Source organism: Necator americanus, chromosome V, assembly GCF_031761385.1.
Source record: "Necator americanus strain Aroian chromosome V, whole genome shotgun sequence".
NCBI classification, from domain to species: Eukaryota; Metazoa; Nematoda; class Chromadorea; order Rhabditida; family Ancylostomatidae; genus Necator; species Necator americanus.
In genome coordinates this window covers 2833320-2859431 of record NC_087375.1, presented here as the reverse complement: position 1 = coordinate 2859431, position 26112 = coordinate 2833320, and the positions used below count along the sequence as shown (strand labels likewise).

Sequence of the window (26112 nt, the reverse complement as noted above, 5' to 3'; positions counted from 1 at the left end):
CAAATATCCAGCGCTTATTATAAGTGCTTACTTCTTGTAACTTAAGCTTCCTGTAACTGCTACATAATAGACACTTTTATTAATTAAACAGACATCTACATCAGGGATTAATGCAACAAAATGAGATTCTTCTTTGAGTTCAATCGAAGAAGACGTTCTGAAAAATCACTGGGAAAAAATTTCTAACAATAAAAATGTTTCGATGGAAGAAGTCTATGAGGGCAAGATTGTGATGTGAGAAGGGCTAGTACAGTATGTACAATCTGTCAATGAAAAGTGAAGATTTTTTTCGTGCTTTGCAGAATTCACAGACGAAAAATAATGACTACAAATCTGCAACTGATCTTAGTGGGATTTGTAGAAGCTCACACGATACTCTGATCGAGCACACAAATTATGTGTCATCTCATAAACATGTAATATGGATCGTCGTTTTCTAAATCGTTTTCCCTATCACTCCGGTTCCATCTTCTTCTCACGTGTCAATTTGGGAGATTGTCGTTTTTTGCGTTCTTCAATTTCAGTTTCACGTCTTTTGAGTCGAGCTGAAAGAATTTTATGGAATAACTGTGGAACATTTGCATTAAGCAAATATATAGCGATAAAATAAGCTATGAAACGTAGAAGAACGTACAGTAAGATCAAAACGGCGTGAAATACGGTGCAATTGCGTAAGCGACTGCGCTCGAAGCGGCGCGGTGATGATGGCGGTTCGAATCGTGGTGGGACCACCGCGAACCGCAGCGATTAATGGTGGTTTCACCACGAACCAGCTAGGGTTCCACCACGAACCTAACTTCCGCGCTCCACCGCTTCAAGCGCAGCCACTTACGCACTACAACCGTAACGTAACGACTCTTTGCAGACTGTAAAATGGGGATACATTCCAGAGTTTCTGAAGTGCCAATGAAGAGAATAAAAAAAATAATATAGACAATAATAATAAAATAAAGTAAAAGAAAGGGACTAAAATCAAAATCTAATCTAGAAGTCTAGAAAAAAATCGAATCTAGAAGTAAATTAATCTGTAAGCTAAACATAGTTCATGTTGACAACCTTTTCAAATTTTACTATTGTGTATTTTTTTTGTAATATGAAATTAGAAAATAAATTAAGAATCACCTTCAGCTTCATCAGGCAAGAATGAGAGCTCCAACGCTCTTTGAGCAACCACTGCTGTAGTTATTGCAACTCCGAGTAGCTATAAAAAATATTTTATTTTGTGCATTATTTATTTATTAATGGCATATTCTTTGTGTGCTGTTCTTCATGGATCAAAGGTTGTTTTCTTGTCATAGAAATCTTTGAATTCCCAAAACTCTATCCTTTAAAACCGCTCATAAAATTTTCAGAAAAATTGAAAAAATAGAAATAAATTCCTTCTTCTACAATATGCGAAGATCATTTAAAGGAGATAAAGTAAAGTTCTGGGAAAGTTGTAATAGCTGTAAAGTAATAGGTAATAAAGTTGTAATAGGATTTTCCAGAATGTAACTACGAACTTCATTTTGATGCAGAAGCGTTGCCAATATAAAACGTAGTGAATAATTTTGTTCTTCTACTTTACCTAATAGATTTTTTTTCTAAGGCATACATTTTCCTTAGAATTTTTTTTGACAATTTTTTCGTTTGCTCCTAGAAATTCAGAAGATTGCATAGATTATTCCGCTTACAAGGATTGCATTCAAAAGATTTCATTATTTCCCTCCTCCAAATTTGTTTTTTTTTTCTTTCAGCACAGTTTTAACTGCCTTCACCTCTACGACAGAATGGTCAATGACGCCAACAAATTCGCTGTCTTTTTAAAGTTATATCAAAATTCTAAAAGTGGACCCTGAAATAGAATTCTTCACAAACCTTCTTGCGTTTTTCGAATCCTAACCAGTGTTTGATAAGTGCTCGATATTTTGAACTGAATATCATGTAGACAAATATCGAAGACGAAGAGTTTAGTGAAATTAAAATATTGCTAAGTTCAACAGAAAAGTCGAATAGATCTTCGCTTCGATCCAACAAGGAGTTGCTTGCCTGAAATGAAAAACAATAGCTCTCTACCCAATCTGAATGCTCTTTTGAGCTTCTATCGTATCTTCCATGGGAAGGGAATGTTGATGCACAAAAACCTGATGTCTGAGATTACTGAGAATTGGAAGAATCTTCATCACATGAAGATTTTTTTTAATTTCTCAAATAATAACTATCACTGAACTGAGTGAAAGTTTCTGAATCCCGAATTTACCAGACGAAAAGTTCAAACAAGTCAAAAATTCAAAAAATTACCAAAAAAAAATTCTGACAAACCTATCCAGAAAAATCCTGAACAGGTTTGTTCGATTTGTTGAATTCTAAAAACTTCTTTTGGCCTCTTCTCTGATTTTTTTCAAACTTTCGGAGAGATCTTGCTTTTCCAGCTTTACAGGATATCATGCTACTAATGAGGACGATTTTGGAATTCTTATAATATTCGACTTTTTAAGATGTGGGGACACGAGAGACATGTTTTAACCTTAAAAAAACCTAGGTGTGAAGGACCATTCGTTCTGAACTTACATTTTTTGCTGGAATGTTCTGTGTTGCGTTGTTCATACTTCCAATATGTGCTCGAGCATCTCGAACAATTTCATATATATTATTGCAGAAAGCAAGGCAATTACAGCAAAGAAATATGGCAACAATAGCTAACAACATCAATGTGACACTACGATCCCTCACAGATCCTCCTTTTGATAATATTGGGCTAAAATATTCGAGAAGAATTAGAAACATGAGGATTTATTTGTAATAACTTCATTGATTCCCTGTACAAGGTACGTCAACAAATATATAAGCAGGCAAACTCACTGAAGTCCAAATCGCCCAAACTTGCTAAAGATCTCTGAATATTTCGCATTCTTCAACAATCGGAAGTTGTTAATCATACTGCTGAAATAAATAATAATAAATAAACAAATAAATAATGAGAGAAGTAGAGAAGAGAAATAGAGCAGCTGCTGTCTTCAAAAAAACTAACGGAGTAACGCTACCGAGAAAAAACATTACTTATAGTCGGATTAAAGGCATCACCCCACTAATCTGAGGTGGTGCAGATTTCAGGTGGAGTATTCGTATACGGGATGGGAGACTACGGAGAGGGAGGTGATTCCGTCCATTTCTTCCTAATTGCCGTAAAAAACGGCCAGGAAGATACGGCTTCATTCGTTTTGGCGCACCATTTTGTACAAAGGGTTCGATTGGAGCGCGCCAGTTTTGTGCGGCGCCGCATCTTCCGGGCCGTTTTTTACGGCAATTAGCAAGAAATGGACCTCCATCTCCGTAGTCTCCCATCCCGTATACGAATACTCCACCTGAAATCTGCACCACCTCAGATTCGTGGGGTGACGCCTTTAAAACGGACCGGAAGCACGGACAGTTGCGTAAGCGGCTGCGTTCGAAACGGTGCGAAGGAGAGAGCGGTTAGAATCGGGGTGGGACCACGGCGAACTGCAGAGTTGGGCAGCGGTAGCGAGGATCCTTGCACGATCTCAACCGCTACGCTCCACCGTACCGCTTCGAGCGCAGCCGCTTACGCAATTCTTCGCGGTTCATGTCGTTTTGACCCAACTATATTTACTTACTACACGCCTTCATTGGACAGGCAGGCCACAACATCTTCTCCAGTCGTTCCCTTCCCTCGCAACCGTCATCCTGGATGCCCACAAGATTCCTGAGTGATTCCGGGGAGAGGAATCCTTGAGTCGTATCCAGGTGAGCTCTCATTTGGTTCATCTGTACAGCGAACACATCACCCCAATCCCGTTGGCGGCCTCCATCGAGGGTGGTTAGCATCTCTCCGGATCCACTCTAGCGTTCTTTTAGTCCATCTATCGTCTATTTTTCTCATAATGTGACCGGCCCATCAGCGCTTTGGCTTCGATATATAATCCAGTAGGTCGTGAAGACGGGAAATTTCTTTTGGGTAGGAGCTGCAAAGACCAGTTAGGTGTTGTGTGCGCCGGCTAAACTTCAGAAGATATCTCTCAAGAGCTCTGTGGGTAGTAAGCGGATTCCTAGACATGATAACGCTGTGTGTCCACGTCTCTGCTGCGTTTTACAGGCGCTATGACTGTCGAGGTGGTATGGGGCTTCTGGTCCGTAGCAAAGATCGCAGGTGATGACACTCTTGGTTTCCTCGATTAGTGTATTGATCACAGTGATCGTGCGAAGGTCAAAAATAATGCTTTGGTCCCATAAAAAAAGAAGAAAGTAGAAGATCAAAAATAAACATAATATAATAAAAAATTAAATTGAATAGAGAATTAAAAATTCCGCAGTCATCAACGTGTTGAAAAGAAGTTTTTGGCACAGTGGTGCAATTCGTTGTCAAGATTGTTTCTAAACATTTGTACATAAAAGGTAATCAAACCCTCAAGTATACCTATGGCAGAATCTACTTTTTGTAATTGTTTACGTATGGGAATTACAAATTTTATTATATCATTTTTTTACGTTACTTTATTCACATTTTATTTATTTACAAATTCTATTGCTTCTATTATAAAAGATGTAAATTCTGAACTATTATCCTAATAAATTATGAGAAAAATAGAAGTAATTTCCATACATATTTTCTTTTTAAAAATTCCGAAACATAAACAATGCAATGAACTCACGTTTTGTGGTAGGAGAGACGATTTCGCATTCGTGTACTTTGCTTGAGAGCAACGATAATCCGCCAATTTACGATTATTAACGTCACGAATGGGACCACGAACATCACAAGCGTATATAAAATACACTTGGTCGCAATATTGTATATTTCATTAGATTTCAACGCTGTCAACTCAATGCTCCTGTAATAAATAGGAATTTTTCTAAGGGGAATACATTTTGGAAAGAAAAAAAATGATCAAAATACGGTAGATATTACCTCACATCTACTCCAAAATCAGCAGAAAGGCATTTAAAAATGTCAAGCTCTAGCCATGTGTGAATATTGATTAGAACGCTGAACACAATGGAACCTAAACACAACATTTCCGAACTAAAACTAGTAGAAGACCTTAAAAAGTGGGATCAAATGCCTCCGCTTGTTTCCCTCTTCTCTTATCGCCTCATCCATAGCATTATACCGCAATTTTTCTTCTTTTTTTTTCTGTTTTTCTTGGGGGGTGGGGGTTTGCTCAACACAGTTAGGACTAACTAATATTCAACAATTTACATCGCGTGAACGTGTGCCTTCATATAAAAGATAAATAGGAAATCCTGAAACTTCTCCTAAAATGTCCACCTACGAAAACCGCCACTTCAGGTCACTTAATTCGATTTTTTTTTTTTGAAAGGGGCGAGGGGCAAATGTTTTTTTGTAGTTCGTGCAATTTTTTAAAATGTTTTATTATTTTCATTTCTTTCAGTGTGGACACGTTTATCCATCATAAAGATGTAATCAAGCAAGATTTAAAAAAAAAATCAGACCACCTCAGCCAGTTGTGGAACTCACCAACGATAGCGCACATTACGGGTTTTCCACTTATCCAACGTTTTGCTCGGAATGGTTGACAAACGCCAAGATATCTTAAAAGAATGGATTAAAGTTACATAAAATGAAAGATTTCTGAGAATGGTACCTTGGTCATTATAATTGTAATTAAACATTATTATACTAAACATTAAATTATTAACATTAAACATTATTATATTAAACATTATTGTAATTAAACATTTAGTATTTTAAACAGAAATCACTATGTTGTATCATGAGATTTTTCTGGAACGACAATAACTCATTTATTTAAGGAAATACTTTGTCAAGCACCACCATAACGGTTCATCGCCTCATGCCGATGTGGAGGTGGCTCTGGGAGTCGTCTCTGCGGCGCACACCTAGGGCCCCGTAAGAGACTCCCAAACTTAGATAGAGCTAGATTCTTTCGATTTCTTCGAGAAAGAAAATCCAGTGTTCCTATCCATGACATCATGGGGTCCTCTTTTCATATGAAAACTTTAAGTGTTTTTAATACGCGTTGCATTTCTGATGCGATGCATTTTAGGGACTAAGGAGGATTTTTCGATTCGTAAACCGTGAGCTAACCTCATTTTTAACACCTGTTCTAAACAAAGAAGAATTTAGATTTCATCTAAACCTCTAGGTCTCTGGCGTATCAATCCACTTGGGATCCGCCAACCAACTGGAATTCGTTAAAGTCGTTGAGGTTTTGGAACTCGTGTTGGCCCATACAATGACTTCCGGGGTCACTCGATGATCAAGTCAGTATCTTTATCCTCCCAGACATGTCTGATACGAATTTATCGACCCTGAATGGATGATAGGATTGGTTGGGACTAGGGCGGTTTCGAACCATCGACCGCTTCAGCCACGCGTACCTCTAACCGACTGCGCTACAGCGGCCCTTTTACCGATTTTATTTCTATGAAGAAAAACATATAACTTCATCCAGTCTTTCATTCATTCTTCATTCTTCAAGTATAACAACAAATAAATAAATAATAGTAAATATGAATAACATATGTAAACTATATCATAGTAAATAACAAATAAATAAATATTAAGAGGCTTATCCAGAGATAATTAGACTATTTCATACCTGTGAACCGATACGAGAACAGTCAAATAAACACTGCACGTTTGAGTGCTCAGACCTATCGGATAGGCGTACCTTAATGAAGTAAAAAATCCTTTTACATATAAAAATATAAAAAAAATAAAATAAAAATAAAAAGGTAAAGATAAATATCATAATTTTACCATAGAATTAGGGGAAACGAGTCATGTAGTGTCACCGAGTTGCTCATGGAAGCAATAACAGGAAAAATGAGCATGAAGAAGTTGCACAGTAAGAGTAGCAGATCCATTGTAGAGAGAACCTGAACTACTGGTTGTAAGGGAAATGTGAGATAATTCATTGGTATATTCTGGCATCAACTAAAGGCGTCCTGCTGTTTCCCATCACAAATCCTCCTAGATTCATCCTCGCTCTCATTTATTTATTTATTTATATCCACATTTAAAGCAAGATATGGGAAAATTTGTAAACAAAAATGGCAAAAACCATTGAGCCCTTTTTCCATGAATACCAATAATGTAGTAGTTCTGTATTAATATTCATAAATTAAAAACTAGGAAAGATTAAGAAACAACAAACCTATGGGACTAGGTAACAGTCTACAACTAACTGGCGTGCACGTGTATCTGAAAGGTGTTAGGGTTTTTCTTTTTCTCTTATTTTTTTTCTGAGGTTTTCTTTCACAGCAAATTGCTTCAAGTAAAGAAAACTTTGCCCAAGTAAATTCGGGACCAAAAGAAAAAAAAACGGATTTCCAAAGGCATCCCTGCCGTAATTGACGGATGTAGCATGTGGAATTGACAACTAAAAGAAAGATTCACATTTTTCGCTGTTTTTTAAGTATCTTTTTCTGGAATTGGTTTCTTTCGAAACTCCTCAAAATCGTAAAACTGAAAAAAATAGAACTTGAAAAAGTGAAAAAGTGAAGTTTGAGAAAAAAGAACATTTTTTTTTCATATTTCACTCTGGATATCATCAAATTGTCGATGCATTTTCCACAAATGAGCAGAAGTAAATGGAAGATTTTATTTCGAGCTATAAATAAGAGCATTGAAAACCTTATTAAATCCATGATATTTTAGACAAGAGTTTTTTTTCCTGGAATAATTTTTGAACACCTTTTAACCCATTACATAGCGCCCATCTTGAGGAAGAGCTTAGTACTGATAGTTCCGCATTCAAGAACAGGACGAATAAGGATGTATATGGAAATATCATTGGCGTAAAGGAAAAAAAAAAGAAAAGAAATAGCAAAGAATTCCAAAGGAAGCTTATTTCGGTCAACACGTAGAGACAAAAATATTCCCTGTATTTTTTGGGATGCCAGCAAAGTGATCCCTGCTGATCCAAACAGTTGCACCTGATGTTTATGAAGGGACAATGACAAAGAATTTTAATTTTACTGAGTGAAAGTAAAAATTCACAAATTTTTACTACCTGACCAATAAAAAAAAGCAAAAACAAACTTAAAGTTAAAGTAAAGTTTCTGGCGTTAATCAATCCGCTTGGGATGCGCCCCCACGTTCACTTCAATTCAGAATCGTTTGAGGTTTACGAACGTGTATCTGGCCTATACAATGATTTGCGGGGACTAGCCGATGTGTCAAGTCAGTGTTTTTATCCCCCCAGACAAGTCTGGTACCAATTTATCGACCCCGGAGGGATGAAAGGCTTGGTGAGCACTAGGGTGGATTCGAACCTCCGATCGATCGTGCAGGAAGCGGGACCTCTAACCGCTACACCACACACGCCCCAAAAAAAAACAAACTTACAAGCAAAAAATGGTTCACCAGGGAGCAACGCATCTCATGGTCAAGAAAGACAACAATATTGATAGTGTTGGTAATAATTCCGAATATAGCTATAGGCATTCCACCAAATAATCTTGCATTCGTCTGGATATCGTTAAAAATATGCGGCTCACATAAAGGAACTTCGGGCACTGATGACATAGATAGAAGAAAATTCCAATCTGAAATTCTAGAATTAAAAGAATGAGGTAGATTTCGTCCAGTTAACTTCTCACGGATCAATTAGACCGGCGTGCGATTGATCGCTGGTAGGTCAAATTGGTCATCACGAGCTGTTTCTCAACGAGTGACGAAAAACGAGTGCACTAGGCACAAACTTCACACAAAAATTGTTGATACAGGAGAAAATTCCCCAGTTCACCTCTAAATCCACGGATTTCAAAGCCCGCGAAGATTTCAAAGCTCAGAGTACATGCCGCCAAATCGGAAACTCAAGTTTTCTCACCAATACAGAACACCAAAAAAACTCAGAATTGTCCATGGACCCGATATTTCACCATATATTTGCATTCGGAGCAAATAATTGTATTTTCGGAAGAGAAACCCGTTGGACAGTGACACAACATATTGTCAGAAGTTCCTGAAAATTCCGCTGGCCCTTACCAAAAAGGATAGATAATGGCATTTTTACGACAGTACGTACATAAATATACAGCAGTGATATATTAGAGTCAAAACGCTTTGAAGCTCGGTACAGTAGCATAAGCGCCTGCGCACAAACCGATGCGTAGGAACGCAGCGGTTAGGATCGAGGTGGGACCATGGCAAACTGCAACGATGGATTGTGTTTGCCAGGGTCCCATCCTAACTGCTACGTTCCACTCGCACCGTTTCGAGCACAACCGCAAATTCACTCATTGGATACATTAAACTGTTGACCACATTGGATTTTGAGTCAGCTTTTACGCGATCTCAACTTTCTTCAATCTATTTCGTCGGAATGCTTTGATTTGCCTTTTTTTTCAGCACTTTAAGCACTAAAAGGTCAGTTTCAATTCATTTTCATAAGGAACATTGAAAATTCTAAATAAAGCGCAGTCGCTCACGTAAATGCACCGTGCTTCATGTCGTTTTCGCTCGACTATATACAATGAGAATTATGTGGATGTGACAAGGACCAGAAATCCAAATAAATACAAAAAATACAGCGAAAAAAAAATAGAATGAGCAGGGATTAGTCCCGTGTACGATTCCGGGACAAGGATTATTTAGTAATCAAAAGAACCAGAACTCAAGGTAGGTATTGAGATGTGAAAAATTGTGAAAATATAGGTAGGCTATGAGGCTATTAGGTTGGATTTGACTGCATAAAAATAGATTTCCTGGGAAAGAGAAACCGAGATGAGAAGAGGAAAGCAAACATATGGTAGAATACAAAAACAGCGGAAATGGAAAGTGTAACCAAAACAAAACACGCAATAATATTCGCCAGAACAACGAGAAACTGTGGACTTCGAGCCGATCCATACAGTTTTAAATGAGACCATATGGAGAAGCCTCCTCTCAGTCTGACGATAGATGTCTAAAGAAGTCATTATGATAAACAAAATATTTGTAGACTCCCACAATGACGATGAGGTAGTAAACTCGACGATCGCATCAGAAAACTTGTAGAATACATTGTTTTCCGTTTTCAGATCTGGATCTGAGTTTTCGCTCGATACAAGAACAACGGACGTCTCTGCTTTTCCTTTCAAACTTAATTTCGAAGTCATCAACGTGAATCTTACATCTACATGAAAACCTCGAAGAATTTGAGAAGCTCTGAGGAAAAAAACAAAACAAGGAGTGTATACGAGAATCGATGTAAGTTCCCAATTTAATCAAAAAGATTGGTTGCTCGTTAATCCGTCAGCAAAGAACAAGGAAGGATTTCCAGACAAGCTAGGATTATCAGGAATATAACGGAGATAGGGAGGACCCTCTTCAGGTGAAGGGAGTCCAGCTCATAAGGTGCAGCTCAAGTGATGAGGTGATCTCTTCGCCAATTGTCCAAAAATGTGAAATGGGTCCCTTTGGCAACAGTCCAAAAGTGAAGAAGGTCGGCTTCGACTTTCAATTTCTAACGTTCCTCTTTGAGAAAAAAAATTTGATTCATTGTTATAGCGCTTACTTAACGCGCTTCACGGTAATAATAAATCGAACTGATCAACCCATCAAAATTGATTTTGTTTTCGTTGCTGATTTGCCTTTTGTGTCTTTTCAAAATTTATTGATCCATGTTTATTGGTCATATGCGATTCGAACGAGTTCATCGACCCAGGGAATTGTGACTGACAAGGCGCAGCTTTTATTTTTTACATATTAAATTTGGAGGAATTGATAGAAATTATCTAGCAATCATAATTGCAGTAGTGCGCTCTTTTTTCTCCTGCAAATGATCCTAGAACCGTTAGTGGAGTTTGAGTTGTCGTATGACAGTCGCTGTATCGTTTTTCTTCCTGGAAAGTTAGAGATTTTTGGGGAAATTTCTCCAACTGAAATTCACTAATTGTGAGCGTGAAATTATTCATCACATTGGATTTTGAGTCAACTTTCACGCGATCTCAGTCTTCTTCAATCCAATTCCTCAGAATGCTTTGATTTCCCTTTTTCATAATCACTAAAAGGTCGATTTCATTTCATTTTCATAAGGAAGATCGAAAATTTTAAATGAACAAGAGAAACGCAAACTGGAAAGAAAAACAAATAAAAACTAATAGAATAAGAGATTAAGAGAATAAAAGACTCACTAAGACTAAGACATGAAGCTTGAGGTGAACCTACTTTCTATTAAGATTGAAAGGAGTTTTTTTCAAGAAAATTAACGAAATAATTAAAACTAAATTCACTGAAACTATATTAATTAATTACACAGTAACACAAGAACCGTATCATTCAAAAGTTGTGATCCTAGCCTGAGGCTAAGACGCTGGATTTGTTGTTACACGAATTAGCAGCTCACACGAAGCAAAAGCTTGCCCTATTAAGTTTTATGAGGGTGAACCAAGAGAATAAGAGTTGTCACTAATGCTTAGACAGGCAAGACATTAAGTTCGAAGTGAATCTGCCTTTTGTTAAGCGAAAGGCAACAAAAAAAAGTTTACCCTTAAACAAACTCAATAAGCATAGAGTTTACCCTTAAAAAATCAATAAGCATAGCAATTAGAAGCAACAAACAACAAATCAATATAGAAGGAAGTTGATGTGAAAGGAGATGTTATATTAGAATTGGACGTCTTTCAACGTTAACAACTAGAGAAAGTGAGTTTCCCGAAGCGAAATCCTTGAAATATTATTTCCGGGAATAGTTAGGAATCTATCTGTGCTACAATTGACGGACGACTCTTTTCCTCATTCAAGCCACAAATATATGTATAAGCGTCTCGTCGTGGAATCCCTCAATACCGATTTAAAGATGATCTGGGTCTTCAATTTATTGCCAATGGCAACGGATGGCTTCGTAAAGTCTCGTTTCTTATTCTCACACGTTCATGCTCACATATTGACGGAGATTAGCAGAGTTTAAATAAAATCAACACACATACATCAACATAATAATTTGTCAGAGGATCAATTTGAGACTTGGGAAAATTTATTGCTTTTGCAAGTAAAAAAACTACATGGAACATAGTTTCCAATTGATTTTCTTAAGCTCGAGCCAAGATGGGTATTCAATCATTTTTATCAAACAACAAACTAAACATTATATTAAAATTAAATTCAAAAAATAACAAATTAAACCCAAACAATTTACAAAACTACCTTTCAACATGCTAAGATTCAAAGACATAGTCGAACATGGGCAAAAACTTGGACTTGAATTGGATATTTCAAGGGATTAATGTTTTTCCATTAATTTATGATTTAAATATGATTTATATGGCTATGGTTTAAATGTAGCAAACTGTTAAAAATGCAGACATGCGTGTCTATAGTGCAGAAAATAAAATTTCGACTACACGGGCATTCATAAATTGTGAAAAGAGTGGCTAGTCATTGCACATTATGCTTCTTCAAGAAAGCTTCACATTTTTTTATTTATATTTATATTTATTTATATTATTTATTTATGTTATTCAATTATATTTATTTATATTCATTATTTGTATATATTATTATTTATTTATATATTTATTTACATATATATTTTATTTATATTTATTCTTCACATGGTTATCCACATGTGTATTAACGGAAAATAAGAAACAAATGACATAAATAAACAACAGATAAAGAATAGTAGTAAAGAGTACTCGTAAGCTGAATACAAGCGAAGAAACCTCTACATAATTACTTGTTTGCTCTCAAGAAATCCGTTAATAGCTTCGTATGGCTTCGGGAAGAGTAACGACTATAGAGTAAACTACGAAGTAAGAGAAAATCAACCGTTAAAATAAATATAAATTATAATTAATGGTTATAAAAACTTATTCTCGTTTAAAATTGAACAATGACAGAATCTGGAAGAAGATCCTAAGAAATAATAAACGAATATGAAGGGAGCTGAAAGAAGACGAACGTATGTATCCATAATTGCCACTAATGTAATCAACGTGAAGAAAAAAACATGATAAAATAAATAATGTCCTGAATAAATAAACATTAATTAAATACAGTCCACTAAGTCCTCAAAGTTTTCTTTTTAGTTCAGTGAAATGTGCCGCCCCTATTTTTCCTTTTTCATCATCATTTTTTTCTTTTTTAAATCATTTTTTTATTATTTTCATTTTAAGTATCAAACGCAGAGAATAGATTTTTCCAGAGAAAAATCGTAATTACAGTTGATAATAATTAATAATTAAATAACAATTGCATAAATAGAGTGAATAAAGTGTAAAGTGCCCCGTACATTATTTACTTAATTTTTCTAATTACTATTTAATATTCAATTTATTGATGCTAAACGCGAAAGAACGCGGGTATTTCTTTTTTCCAAAAGGTTAAATGAGGCAATTTAAGAATAAATAGTGCTCTAAACAAGATAGACAATTCTCTTTCTTTTAAAATAAACATCGACCCTCTAATCAGAGTGAGCCGTAAACATTGGTTGTAATATCTGAATACATTATAATTTATAGATTATAGATTTATTTATATTCCAGATTCTATTTATAATATGTACGCTCGCTTCTAAACCTCTCAGTTCTAGAAGAAAGAATTATATTTTATTTATTTAGATTTATTTTGTAAATTAGATTATTTTTCTATTTTTATCCGCTTTTACTTTTATTCATTTCTTAATTTATCTATGCCTCAGTTTTGCTAAACATTAATATCAGAAAATGATGAATTTCTGATTTTTTTTTAATAAATCGACTGAAGTGCTGGAACGACGGCTACAAAACAGCGGTAAACATGTTCCATCAAAGCAAATATGTTGTTAATGCATCCATCGACGACACGATCACTTTTTCATATGTATTAAAAGAATATATATTAAAAGAATTAAAAAGAATTAAATATATATTATTATTATTCATATATATATTATATTTTATATATATTATATATATTAAAAGTATTTATATTTATAAATAATCTAATCTATAAAATAAATCTAAATAAATAGAATATATTCTTTCTTGTAAAAGTGGGAGGTTTAGAAGCGAGCGTACATATTTATCCGAGGAACGGGTAGATCCTACAAAGGAGGGGCACAGCGTTAAGTTTAAGCTAGTAAATCAACTAACTACTAATTACGGAGTGGCATTGATATATATATATATATATATATATATATATATATATATACGATGAAAAAAGTGATCGTATCGCCGATGGATGCATTTGCAGCATATTTGCTATGATGGAACATGTTTATCGCTGTTTTGTAGTCGTCCCTCCACCTCCCATTCAGCCGATTTAATTTTGAAAAAAAAAAATCAGAAATTCATCATTTTCTGATATTAATGTTTAGCAAAACTGAGGGAAGTGAGATAGATTAAGAAATGAATTAAAGTAAAAGCAGATAAAAATAAAAAATTGAAATAAATAAAACATGTTTGCGCTGAGAATCAGCAATATTCATCATTTTCTTACATTAATGTTTAGCCAGTGCAAAACTGAGCGATAAATGTATGAATAAATTGATAAAAAAGTAAAACAAATGATAATAAATAGAAAATAGATTAATAAATAAAGGATGAGGAATAAAAGGTGTTAAGGAACGGCAAAAGAACATTCCGTCAGTGATATAAACTCTTCCCATGAAACGAAATGAAAGTCAGGGTAAGGAGGAAATTACAACTTTACGATTTCCATGTTGAAGACATGTACAGTAATCGCTTTAAGTAATGTGGAAGAAGCCCTACGTGGTGACGTTGGTATCAGAGGAGGTAGCGATTAATCTTTTGCTCGTTGAAGAAAAAACTTGGCCAGCCACACGTCACTGAAAACGGTTCACATAGCTAGGGAGTAGTGAGGAGTAAGTTGATTTTCAGAGATTTTAAATTGTTTTTTTTTCGGTAGGAAATTGTTTTGATGAGCCCCACCGAGGAGATTTACATCTCCTAAATCATCTTAAAAATTTAAATTTAGATTTACATCTCCTTGGTGGAGCTCATCAAAATAATTTTCTACCGAAAACACTTCTTTAAAATCCCTTATGAATCAGTTACAGCTGATCTCAGTGAAAAATAAAATATAATTTTAAAGCAGAACTGAAAATGAAACAAAGAGTTAACCACTACAAATCCTCCTTCACTAAATGACAACTCCCGAGCATTCTCCGGAAGTTTTTCCCGGAAATATGACCAGACACAACATCAAAAACGCTTCGAGTGAGCTGTGAGGAACTGCAGCTGATAAATGAGTTTGTTTTCTGAAGTGGAGGCTAGATAAATGAGATTTTTTTCTAATTTATTTTTACAATATCCACCGCAATTGCTTCACCTTTATACTGTATTTATATTTTTATTTATTCATTTTGCTTATTTATCCATTTACTTATTTATTTTTCTACAAACAGCAATGGCGCATTTTACTTATTTATCCACTTATTTATTTATTTTTCCACATACAGCAATGGTGCTCTAAAAAGAAATAAAAAACAAATTCATTTTGCGGGAGTCAAAAAAAACATTAAAACACAAAATTTTAAGAAAATCCGCACCCAATTTGTTGTCTGGAACGAATTATTGGATGATTTGATGAAAATGAAAAAAAACACGTGTTAACGGTATGGTGGTTCCTTCGATGTTTACTTAGTAGTAATATACAGTTAATGGGGTTAATGTTAAGAATAATGATAAAAATAATAACTGAATAATAACATTTCGTAATAATAACTAATAATAATGTTAGTACCGATGATAATAATAATGGGAATAATAATAATAATAATAATAATAATAATGAGAATAATAATGAGAATAATAATGAGAATAATAATAATAATAATAATAATAATAATAATAATAATAATAATAATAATAATAATAATAATAATAATAATGTTAATCACTAATTAATGTGGCGCATACAATTGATATGAAAGCAATCACAAATGACTCGCTGGCGTCGCTCGTCGAAGAGTGCAGAGCGGATTAGGCCGAGTCTCGTGAATCCTGCATTATAGGATTGACGCTTACCTACGTCATAACGATGGATATCGTCGTAAATGAGTCCTGCTTCTGCATAATATTATTTTTTTTAGAGGAGAAGCAGAATATTCCAGCGGTGACCATTTAACCTATCAAATAAGCGTTAAAGTCCTTGAAGGTAAGTTATAGGAATCCTAGATTGGTCAGTAATTTGAGGGATTTTCTTGAACTACCTTAATAATTAATTAATTGATTAATTAGTAAAATGTTCATGAATTTGTAGGTTTATCTTTTTTTTGTTAAGATACCACATGTTATATGTTTAGGCCCTTATTGATTTAATTGTTTACTTCGAAAAATAAGGGTGCCACTCTGAGTGCCTCTTTCCCCTCCTTCAGCTACATTTTACCCGAAGCGACTATATGGACTTTTTAGGGACACGGTCCCAAACATCCTGACCTGAAGTAAGTATGAACGCAATGCGTCTCTTCCGTGCAGCATGTGGTCACGGGTAGTTCCTTCCGAGAGGCGCTTGGTCGTTTTTACACCACGTGATGTACTTAGTGTAGCTACGGCCAAAGTTGTACATTACACATGCGTCAATTTCCTAAGGTGTTTTCCTGATCGTAAATGGGTTCATTGGTTTTGTTATACTGTTAGTCTCTCCTCATTTCTTCCTTAGGTGTTCAGCGGTTCAAAAGCTCTGCTGAAACCATTTGCGGCCGCATGGAGTGCTTCCTCGCAGTTCTTTCGGATTTCCTTTGAGCTGGGTTACATCACACCATACATGTGGGATGTCCCAGCACCTCAAAACCGGTATTAGCTATTGTCTTCACGGGTTATGTTGGGATTATGCTCGAGAGTCTCTCGGAGCGTCCACGAAAGTTGGAGGAAGGCACTCAAGCGTGCTCTTATCTCTGAAAGTGAATAACTAAGTCACTCGGAGCCCTAAAACTTAAGCGTTAGTCCTAGGGGATCGATGGGATCTGTTCTAAAGCTACCAATGGTGTTGCTAGAGTGCTATCCGCAAATACGTGCTTCTCACTGCTTTTGGGGTAACTTTTCGGTTCATTGTTATGTTCAATTGGAAGTTTGTGTTCCAGTAAGTTGTATTTGTGATAGTATTGTTATAGAGTTCAGGTTCTGGTGAAAAGATGCTGAACACCTCCTGAAATGCTTTTCTGCTTTTCAAATTGGAAAACTATTCCCTATTTGAAAACTATAAAAGCATTTCTGGAGGTGGTTGTTCATAAATGGACAGATCATTATTGAAAGTAGGTATCTGATACATTAGGGACCCTAAAACTAAAGCGTTAGTTCTAGAGGACCTATGAAATGTAGGCTAGAGCTACTAAGAAAAAGGAAAGTCAGAGTTGGAACTACTAATGGGTTGATTGCATGAGTTCATGTGTTGTTTATATTATTTCCTGTTTAGTGACAAATACTTAGGAGAAACAATTAGACCACTATGTATTCGAATCAAAGAACACCTGGACGACCGAAGGAAATCATGTGCCCTCACTGCATCAGGTGGTCATAACGGAGAATATTTGAAGCTAAGATCACGATTTTGGCGCGCGAATCTAGTATCGCGGCGCGCAAGACTCTGGAGACTTTTTGAGTCAACTTCAATGGTCCAAAAATGAACAGCAAAGAGGAATTGCTCTGCATTACGCGGGAACTCGCCACCTATTTAAGGCTGATATTTGATTGCGCTAGTCACCTCACGGCAAGTACTTAGCAGTGGTAGGGTAGTCAAGTGATCCTAAAGTACGATCTTCTCTTCTACTTGTAGTTATGAAGGCCAACAGTAAACTTAGGTCCATAGATGCGGTAGTAGGAGCCAGTCCTCAGAACCCCTTCACTTTTGGATGTTTAGCGAAAAAACCCATCAGTTTTGGACGGTTGCCGAAAGGACTCCCTTCACCTTTTGGCGGTTGGCGAAAGGAGCCTCCTCACTTGAGCTGCACCACATGAGCCCGACCCCTTTCACCTGGAGAGCGTCCGGCTTCTCCCTATCGAACCTATGCGTAGGACCTTCTTTAGGCCGTTTAATCGGATTAATCACGTTCGATTTCATCCTTTCAGTCTCTCAGGAAGTCGATATTGCCGAAACGTTAACCAGGAATAAAGGATTGTAACAACCTCGTGTCCGGCTTAACTAACGAAATCAATTTATGAAGATTGTTGGGTTACGAAATCCTCAAGAAATGGGATACTTCGAGGCTACATATTCTATTCTTCTCTTTAGCCTACGTGACATGGATCCTCAAAGATCATTGTTTAGGTTTTAGGGCCACGACTGACTCAGCTATTTATTTCCAGTGGTGACCTGTCGCTTCATAAACTGTTCATTTCTCAAATCGAAAAGTGACGCCGTACTTAAGTGACAAATAGCAAAGTCACTTGTTAATTAAGTTTACTTTTAACCTTACTTAAGCTACTACTTAAGCTAGTTACTTAAGCTCAAGAACGGTTCTTGGCCCTATGAACGATTTTGTGGTCGATAGTTCGGTTCAATTAGAATAAATCAATTAACCAATCAATTATGAATGGTCATAACAATAATAGTAATAAAGTTAGCTACGTGTCTACATTTGCAAAATATCGTTAGTATTTAGTGGACATCATCAGTGAAGAGTTAACGGATAGTAGTAACAACATAAAAGTAAACATTCTTATTATCCTTGTGCTGACATCATTTGAGGAGCCGAAGTGGAACTCTTATCCATACGTGTAGGAATTTCGCGCCCCAGCAACACCATTGCCCGCCCGTGCCAGGCGCGGCGCGCAGCATTCGCGTGCGATATCCCCTCGTGATTGTCCATAAACCGGAACTCCGATAAGAATGTTAACGCTTGCATCATTAGGCCAATGTTTGCAGTTTCTAGTTTTTGCACATGCAGTTAGCGTTGAAACTGCACTGTACTAATGTACTGGGCAGGGCAAATCCTTCTTTTCTGCCTTTAAGGTATCCTTCTGTCCGTTTTAAAAGTCCAGATTTGGGCCTTCTTCACTCCAGTTTCTAGAACTTCTGGAACATACGAGTTGGAGACGTTGGTGGCCGCTAACTGGATGTACATTCCTGATTGTTGCCAAATTCGTGTCCCATGTGTTCTGTTCATGTTGTTCTTGTTTCTTTTTCTTGTTTTTGTTTGTTTGTGTTTGACTAGGCTTTTAGTTCGTTTTTTTTTAAAGCATTCATTGCTGCTACAAGACTCATCGAGCAATTTCGACTTCCTTTATATTCTCAAGGCCAATTTCGACTTTCTTCATATTCTGACAGACTTATACGAAAGGTAGGATATCATCAGGTTGTATTTTTTGGATTGATCACATTCTCCTTCTTTGCTTGCTTACATGGTCTTTTCTTTTCAGAATGAGTGAATCCTCTTGTGCGTCGTATGCTATAGAGCAAGAATTATTCGATGACGTATGTCTCCCCAACTCTGCCGTAGATCCTTATTGGGTTTGGGGTGCTGAAGAGACCTCTTTCGCTAGATGCCCTGTGAGGATTCATTTTTATAAAGAACCTTAAATCAGTTCATCTCCTTTTTTAGCGGTCTACTTTTCTATAAATTTATTCGTTTCGCTAGTATTCGCAAGACAAAAGGCATTAGTTTGGTGGTTGGTTTCGTAAAACAAAAAACAGTGAATAGACTCGTACCAAAAGTTTAAAAAAACGACGTGGAAGGTAGCGGAATAGATAGGTATAGGGGTTTAGGTGACTGCTTACTCTCACCACCGTATACTAAAGTGATCAGGCTTTTATTGTCGTTGCGTCCTTGCTTCAAGAATCATTTGTAGGCCAAGATCATCTGTGAACAATTGCAGAGGGTTTATATACTCGTCTAGGAATTTAATTTTGACGGCATGATTAAGCTGGGGAAAGTTCATCATAAGGAGAAAGACAAAACAAAGTCAGAAATGGAAAAATGGCTAATCCTTGGTTTCACCTGAAATTATTGAAAGAATGTAATTGATTCATCGGTTAGATAAAGGCTTAGAGATGATGTGATAGAAGTGCTGTAATGTACGATTAATTACAACAATATAGTTGTGATTCAGGAATGCACTCAGGAGGTTCGTTGTGGCAAAGCGCGGGTTAATTGTCGATGCATCGCGTTCGAAAATCAAGGAAAGTGTGTTTTTAAGCGGGCCTCCGTCAACACTTCCTTCGTTACCCTATGCGAAATCCCAGACGTCACCATCATGCGATCCTCCACCTCGGTAAGCAAGACCACATTATAGGGATTAATTTGTTCCTTTCGTAATCTATCAGTTACATTTCTCTAAAATTCCTGAGCTACACTGTAGTATGTGATTATTCTGGAATTTTTTTTCCAGGCTGGTTCATTCCCGCAATGCTTTGGTATCGGCGGACGAAGGATTATTACTGGAAAACAGTCCTCAAATTGAATCAACATTACCACATCTCTTAAGCAAGTTAGTCAGAATTTCATTGGTCTTAGAGGTTGCGTTGTTCAAGTTTTTTTTCTTACAGCTCTTCATCACAGTTCATTAGTAGCCCACCATTAGAGCATCAATTCAACAGCACATATTCACAATATTCTGATTATGAATCTTCGTATACATCCGGAAATAGTTTTTATTGTCCTTCTAGTTCATCTACAATATCTTTCTCATCTAGCAATTCTGTGTCAAGTGTCCATGAAAAGTAAGTTTGTAATTTACAAAGTGCACTGCTAATATCCACTAATACGATTGTTTAAGCAACGACTTCGCAAGTTGGTCTGGCTCCACATGTTCCGAGAATGACATTAATTTTGGAGCCGGTATTTATTCCGAAGGAGATGGTAAGACACTTTCTAAAAGCATACTCGAAGTTTTCTACTCGTGAAAATTTAAGGACTTACCACCTTTCATTCATCAAAATGTCAATTTATGGACAACAGAGAACCCCCTGACTTCTCCTTCATTGATGAAATCTATGAAAGTGTTGCGGCGGAAATCGATGCGGAAAAGGTTATCTTTCACAATTTGATTAGAATTAGATGGAGGGTGCTCGAGCTTTGTTCATATTTACAAGAGTGCCTAGTCTGGGTTTCGGACTTCTACGGGATTGATTTTGCTGCATTGTTTTAAGGATATGCTGTTCTAGATCGTGGAAATACTCCAATATCCAATTTCAGGCAGCCTTTAGCTGTCCTCAATCATCAATTAATGAAAAAACGGCTCCTTCGATAAGTCTGTCGGTGGGCCAGCCGTTAACTATCATCGGAGCAGATGGCAAGGAATTTAGGGTTGTTGTGGAGGAAGTTGAACAGAACCCTCGAGAATCGAAGCGAAGAACAAGTAGCACTTTGGCAATGAAGGTGACTTCAGCTTCTTTTCTTTCTTCTCATTCAGGATTTTAATAAACATCTTCATAAATGCATTCCCATCTAATATATTTTCGGTTTATTTATTAGGAAGGAGGTGCATCTTATTTGTATTTTTTTTCCAGAGGCAGATTCCTTTATCGTCAAAAAGAGCAGAAAGAACACGGCTAACGAACACAACTGTTGAAGAAATGGCTAGCAGAAAAAGGGAACAAAACAGAAGAGCGGCCGAGCGGTATCGACAGAAGCATAGAGTTGTCAAAGATTTTGAAAAAGAGGTCTGTTCTATATAATTATCCGCATTGTTGTTGTTTTTTGTTCACTAATTACATGTCTAGGAAAAGAAGCGACTAGAGAAGAGAAATGTATTCTTACGTTCGGAGGCTACCCGTCTGCAAAAAGAAATAATGGAATTGAAGACAGCACTTCTCGGAACTGCTGGACGTACTAGAAGTGGTTAGTGGGCAAGACAAGGATTCTAGATTTTTTTAAAATGATATGATTGTTTGGGGATAGAATTTCTGACTGACTTCTGATTGTATTGTTATTGATGGACACCGTACTGCTTTGTTTTTTTTTTCTGTTGTTAGTGAACGTAGAAATAGCATTGATAGTTGCTGAACGAGCCATGTATGTTTAGTATAAGATGTATTTATGTTTATAAGAGGTATTGCTTGGATTTCAATATACACATATCGTATTGTAGTTTTTTTTAGAAACGTCGATTTCTATGCTGTTCTGATGCTTTGTTTGCCAACTTCTTGGCACAAATATAGCCACACACTGATGCTTTTTTTTTGTTGTGGATTTTATTTTATTTCTTTTATTTTTTTTAACAAGCAGTCGTCATCGAGCATGTTGGGCGTTTCTGCGCTACGTTCTCATGCTATCTTAGGCCAACGATCGATGATCGGTGCATGGCGGTTGCAATCATTGCTGTCAACGCTGTTTTGATTGCCTGTGACTTCCCTTATCAAGGTAATCACTGGCCGAGTGGAATTCTTCGCTGCAGCAGGGAATGCTGGTGAAGTGAAGATTTAAAGTGAGCGATGATCTTCGCAGTGAGATGGGTGAAGTGCTGTTATGGGTTTACCATAACCGCTAATGATAGACAAGTGTATTGCAGAAAATTGTGGGGTCAACTTGAGTTTTTCAACTTACAATTTTTAATTGGGTACTTTCGACGGGCACTGTTCATGTTCACTAGAAATAATAGTGGGGTATTTTCAACAGTGTTTTTTTTTATTGCATTTAATCAGGACGACGAAAATCTGATAATGGTGCTCTGTATGAAGAAAGAAGTGCGCTTGAAAGTAGCATTCACCGTAGTTTTTCTTCTTTTCTTTGTTTTCTTTCTTACCTAGCTAATTAGATGGTCCGCATCCACCGAACGTGCGGTCCACCCCAGAATCCTTCCCAGTCATTCCCATTCTCTTCCCGTTGTCATCCAGTACGTCCGTAAGTCTCGTGGATGACGTCGACTAGATACCTGAGCAAGCTCCAGCTGAGCTTTAAACTGCTCCATCTGTGCAGCGAACAAATAAGAGCTTTATTCATTGACATCCTCGTAATGTGATCAACCCATCAATGCTCGACTGCCATGCTTCGCTAGGTAGCGAAGACGGGACATTGCTCTTAAAGACATCACCTCACGAATCTGAGGTGGTACGGATTTCAGGTGGAGTATTCGTATACGGGATAGTAGATTATGGAGAGGGGGTGATTCCGTCCATTTCTTCCTAATTGCCGTGAAAACGGCCCGGAAGATTCGGCGTCGCACAAAGCTGGCGCGCTCCAGTCGAACTCCTTGTAGAAAAGAGTGCGCCAGAACGCCTGAAGCCGTATCTTCCGGGCCGTTTTTTACGGCAATTAGGAAGAAATGGACGGAATCACCCTCCTCTCTATAGTCTCCCATTCCGTAAACGAATACTCCACCTGAAATTCATACCACCTCAGATTCGTGGGATGATGCTTTAAGTCGGAGCTGCAAAGGCCGACTAGGTGTTGTGCGCTTCGGTTAAACACCAGAAGACATTTCTTTGGGCTCTGTGAGTACCTTCGCGCACGTCGTCGCTGCGTAACAGAGCGCTGGAAGGACTCGAGAACAGATGGGCGCGGAGCTCGTGTCGGAGCTAGTCCGTAGCTTCCGTAACGGAACGAATGTTGTGCAGATCTCATCCTTCTATCCAGTTCTTCCTTCGGGTCATTCTCTGTACTTATGCAACGTCCGAAGTACGTGTGTGACGAAGTTTCTACGATTGCGAAGGCTTCAGATTGTGTTTTTTTGTCCGTTCAGTAGATGTTCTTCATGAAGTGTTTCTTCTTTCTAGATACTACCAATTCTATTCTCTTCTTTGCTTCATTTAATTCCTTGAGCTCCTTCCTCGTCTCTACTTCACTCGTACTTTTCAAGGGAAGATGATGACGTAGCTAAGGTTTGAAAAGAATCTTTCGTCAACACGTATTCACCTTTCTTTCAAGCAAATAATTTCATTTTCCACTGTAATGCAGCCGCGAACAGCTTCGGAGATACAGTATCACTCCGTGGTATCCCCCCACTCCCGGCTTTCCTAGTACATGTAATGAGGGAAGCGGAGAAGAACTGTATTTTTTGTTTCCATGCTTTAAAATTTGAAATTTTGACTTCGAAAACGGATCAGTCACCTGGTCGATCCGTTCTCGAAGTGTCCTTAGTTAAGGGGAAATCAATGCTTTAATTTTTTTTCTTCAACAAAGAAAAGGCACTGCAAATGAAAAATCATCAGTGAGCTCTCCATTTTTGATTTTTTGATCGTTTCCAATGAGTTCAATAGTTTTTTTTTTAATGTTTCTTATTGAGTTTTCAATGCTTCCCTTTTGTATGCTTTTTTCTTTTTTTTCTCAATGATTTTCATACCATACCATTCGATGCACTCTGTGCACGACATAGATCTCATGAGCAGCTTCATCTGCCTTTTTAGCTCGATTAATTGGGAATTAAGAATTGAAGATCAATAAAATTGAAAAGTCAGGACTTTGTCCTCAGTGTCCTGACTTTCAATGAGACTGTCAGTATATAATTTCTAGTAAATCGTTTTCATTTCTTTGTGTAGTTTCGCTTAAAAAAAGCTCACGGATTATTCCTCAATCCAGTAGTAGCTGGCAATTTACGTGATATGATGTGACCTCTTCGAAGAAATGATATCAGTATGAGAGTAATATAATTCTATTTGTGTTTTATTTGGAAAGCAAAGCAGTAGAGCTCTGCTGTTCCGCGCTCAATACTTCGAATAATATGCTAATTATGAATAGGGAGTCATGTTTGAAAAATTGTTGAGTGTTTTTGCAAAATTTAAATACTAACAAATTAAAATGCTGACATTTCAAGCAAAAATGCTGGAAAATTCGTCACTTCGACAAAATTCTACAAAATAACGAGATGAAGAGCACCACAGAAGATTCGGAAACCCGACGATAGCCGGAGATTCGGACTAGTGTCTAAATAACAAGGTTAACGTTAGCTTCAAAGAAAGGTCGATTAAAATATTTGTGCATGATTTTACATCAGTACTTATTTATTTACCTATTTTATTTTTCCCATCAAATCAATACTTATTATAAGTTTCTTTTTTTGGGCTCATTTGTTGATGTTTTTTTTTTAAATGACAGCTATGCTTCTCTATTCAAGAAAGCAGAGGAATTAAACAAACGTTTCTATTTTCCTAACATTCACTACCGAGAAGAGATATAAGTTTTTAGCGTAGCACCATGAAATCGACCAGTTTAATTTATACCAATTAAACGCTACTAATAATTTTCGTTATTATTATTATCATTATTTAAGTTATTAAAAGTTAACTTCTTTAAAATACCGAGTATAAGAAGTTAAAAATGTAAGAATAATAATAGCAATAAAAAATAAATTATTAAAAATGTAAATATCGTAAAATATAGTCTCTCTTCGAATTCGAATCATCCACTTCTCTTTTCGAATTATTTCGTTTTGATTTTTCATTTCTTAACTTTTCCTGAAGTTTTGGGGTTTTTTTTTTTAAATTTCACTTTATTTGCAACTGTTGGATGCCACGCCGGAGTTGTATCAGGTTTTTTCGTTCTGGTCAGAAGCACATTTTGCAAATTAAGCCTCTACGCGTGATGTGACGTGCTCAGTTCGCAAATATTTTGCTGATTCGTTCCATTAGGCCGTCAGTTTCAGAATTTCACTCCGTTGACGTGAAGTTACTAAATTTAGGCTTCCTTACCATTCAATATTGCTCAAACAACTCCACTGACTTTTTTTAAGTAGAAAAAAAAACCAAGAAAATTGTTTACTTTAAATTTAGAGGTTTTTCTCGAAGTGTTTTGTTCTGCTCCAATTAGTGGTCCGAAGTTGCTGCTTCCGAGAATTTCCAATTTACCTGTCGCTGATTTTTGGTGGTTTGTTATATTGGTGTTGGATTGGCAGCGAGTTCCTGTTACGAACGAGAAAATAACTCCAGAAGAGCTTGTTTATACTTTTCTAAGACATGATTTAGTAGTCAGCGATCTAGATCCACAAATAGGTATAACAATTTATTATGCAGGATGGAGCAGTGACCACTATTTGATTGAATAACTGAATCAGCAATGCACGTTCTCGGCATTCTCACCGACGTTGCTCTTAATTATTTTACGTTTTTACTCATTCGTTCTTAAAATTTAGAAAAAAAATTTAGAGTTAGAATTTTTGTGAATTCTCACAGTGAGTCGTTGAGTGATACTTCAACGTATAAACTACTTTAAACTGTGTTTTTATCCACTCACTGGTGCGTTAGGTTAAAAAAAAAGATTTTGGAGAATTCAAAGTTGTTTTTTTTTCGTTAGGTTTTTAAAAAGTTTTTAAAGAGTTTGAAAGATG

At 36.6% G+C, this 26112-nt stretch overlaps 2 protein-coding genes across 4 annotated transcripts; one reads left to right on the top strand and one right to left on the bottom strand.

Moving 5' to 3' along the window:
- Positions 1-453: 453 nt before the first annotated feature.
- Positions 454-6849, bottom strand: RB195_012767 (uncharacterized protein; the record flags this gene model as incomplete). 2 transcript variants are annotated; one of them, XM_064202295.1, is made up of 10 exons in its annotated part: positions 454-545; positions 1123-1201; positions 1858-2028; positions 2551-2737; positions 2842-2922; positions 4650-4829; positions 4907-5000; positions 5477-5550; positions 6582-6653; positions 6743-6849. In XM_064202295.1, the coding sequence occupies 10 exons, from the start codon at positions 6847-6849 to the stop codon at positions 454-456; spliced, it is 1137 nt and encodes a 378-aa protein (XP_064058176.1). The 2 variants fall into 2 exon arrangements, with proteins under 2 accessions (XP_064058176.1, XP_064058177.1); XM_064202296.1 differs by lacking the exons at positions 6582-6653; positions 6743-6849 and adding an exon at positions 6166-6212.
- Positions 6850-16488: 9639 nt separating this feature from the next.
- RB195_012766 (uncharacterized protein) lies at positions 16489-21697 on the top strand (the record flags this gene model as incomplete). Of its 2 annotated transcripts, XM_064202294.1 has the most annotated exons (12): positions 19005-19028; positions 19093-19193; positions 19273-19402; positions 19963-19977; positions 20033-20124; positions 20242-20340; positions 20399-20572; positions 20629-20711; positions 20765-20880; positions 21048-21230; positions 21362-21514; positions 21575-21697. In XM_064202294.1, 12 exons carry the CDS (start codon positions 19005-19007, stop codon positions 21695-21697), a joined length of 1293 nt encoding a protein of 430 aa, XP_064058175.1. The 2 variants fall into 2 exon arrangements, with proteins under 2 accessions (XP_064058174.1, XP_064058175.1); XM_064202293.1 differs by lacking the exons at positions 19005-19028; positions 19093-19193; positions 19273-19402 and adding exons at positions 16489-16506; positions 16577-16710 and having other exon boundaries at positions 19963-20124.
- Positions 21698-26112: the final 4415 nt, after the last annotated feature.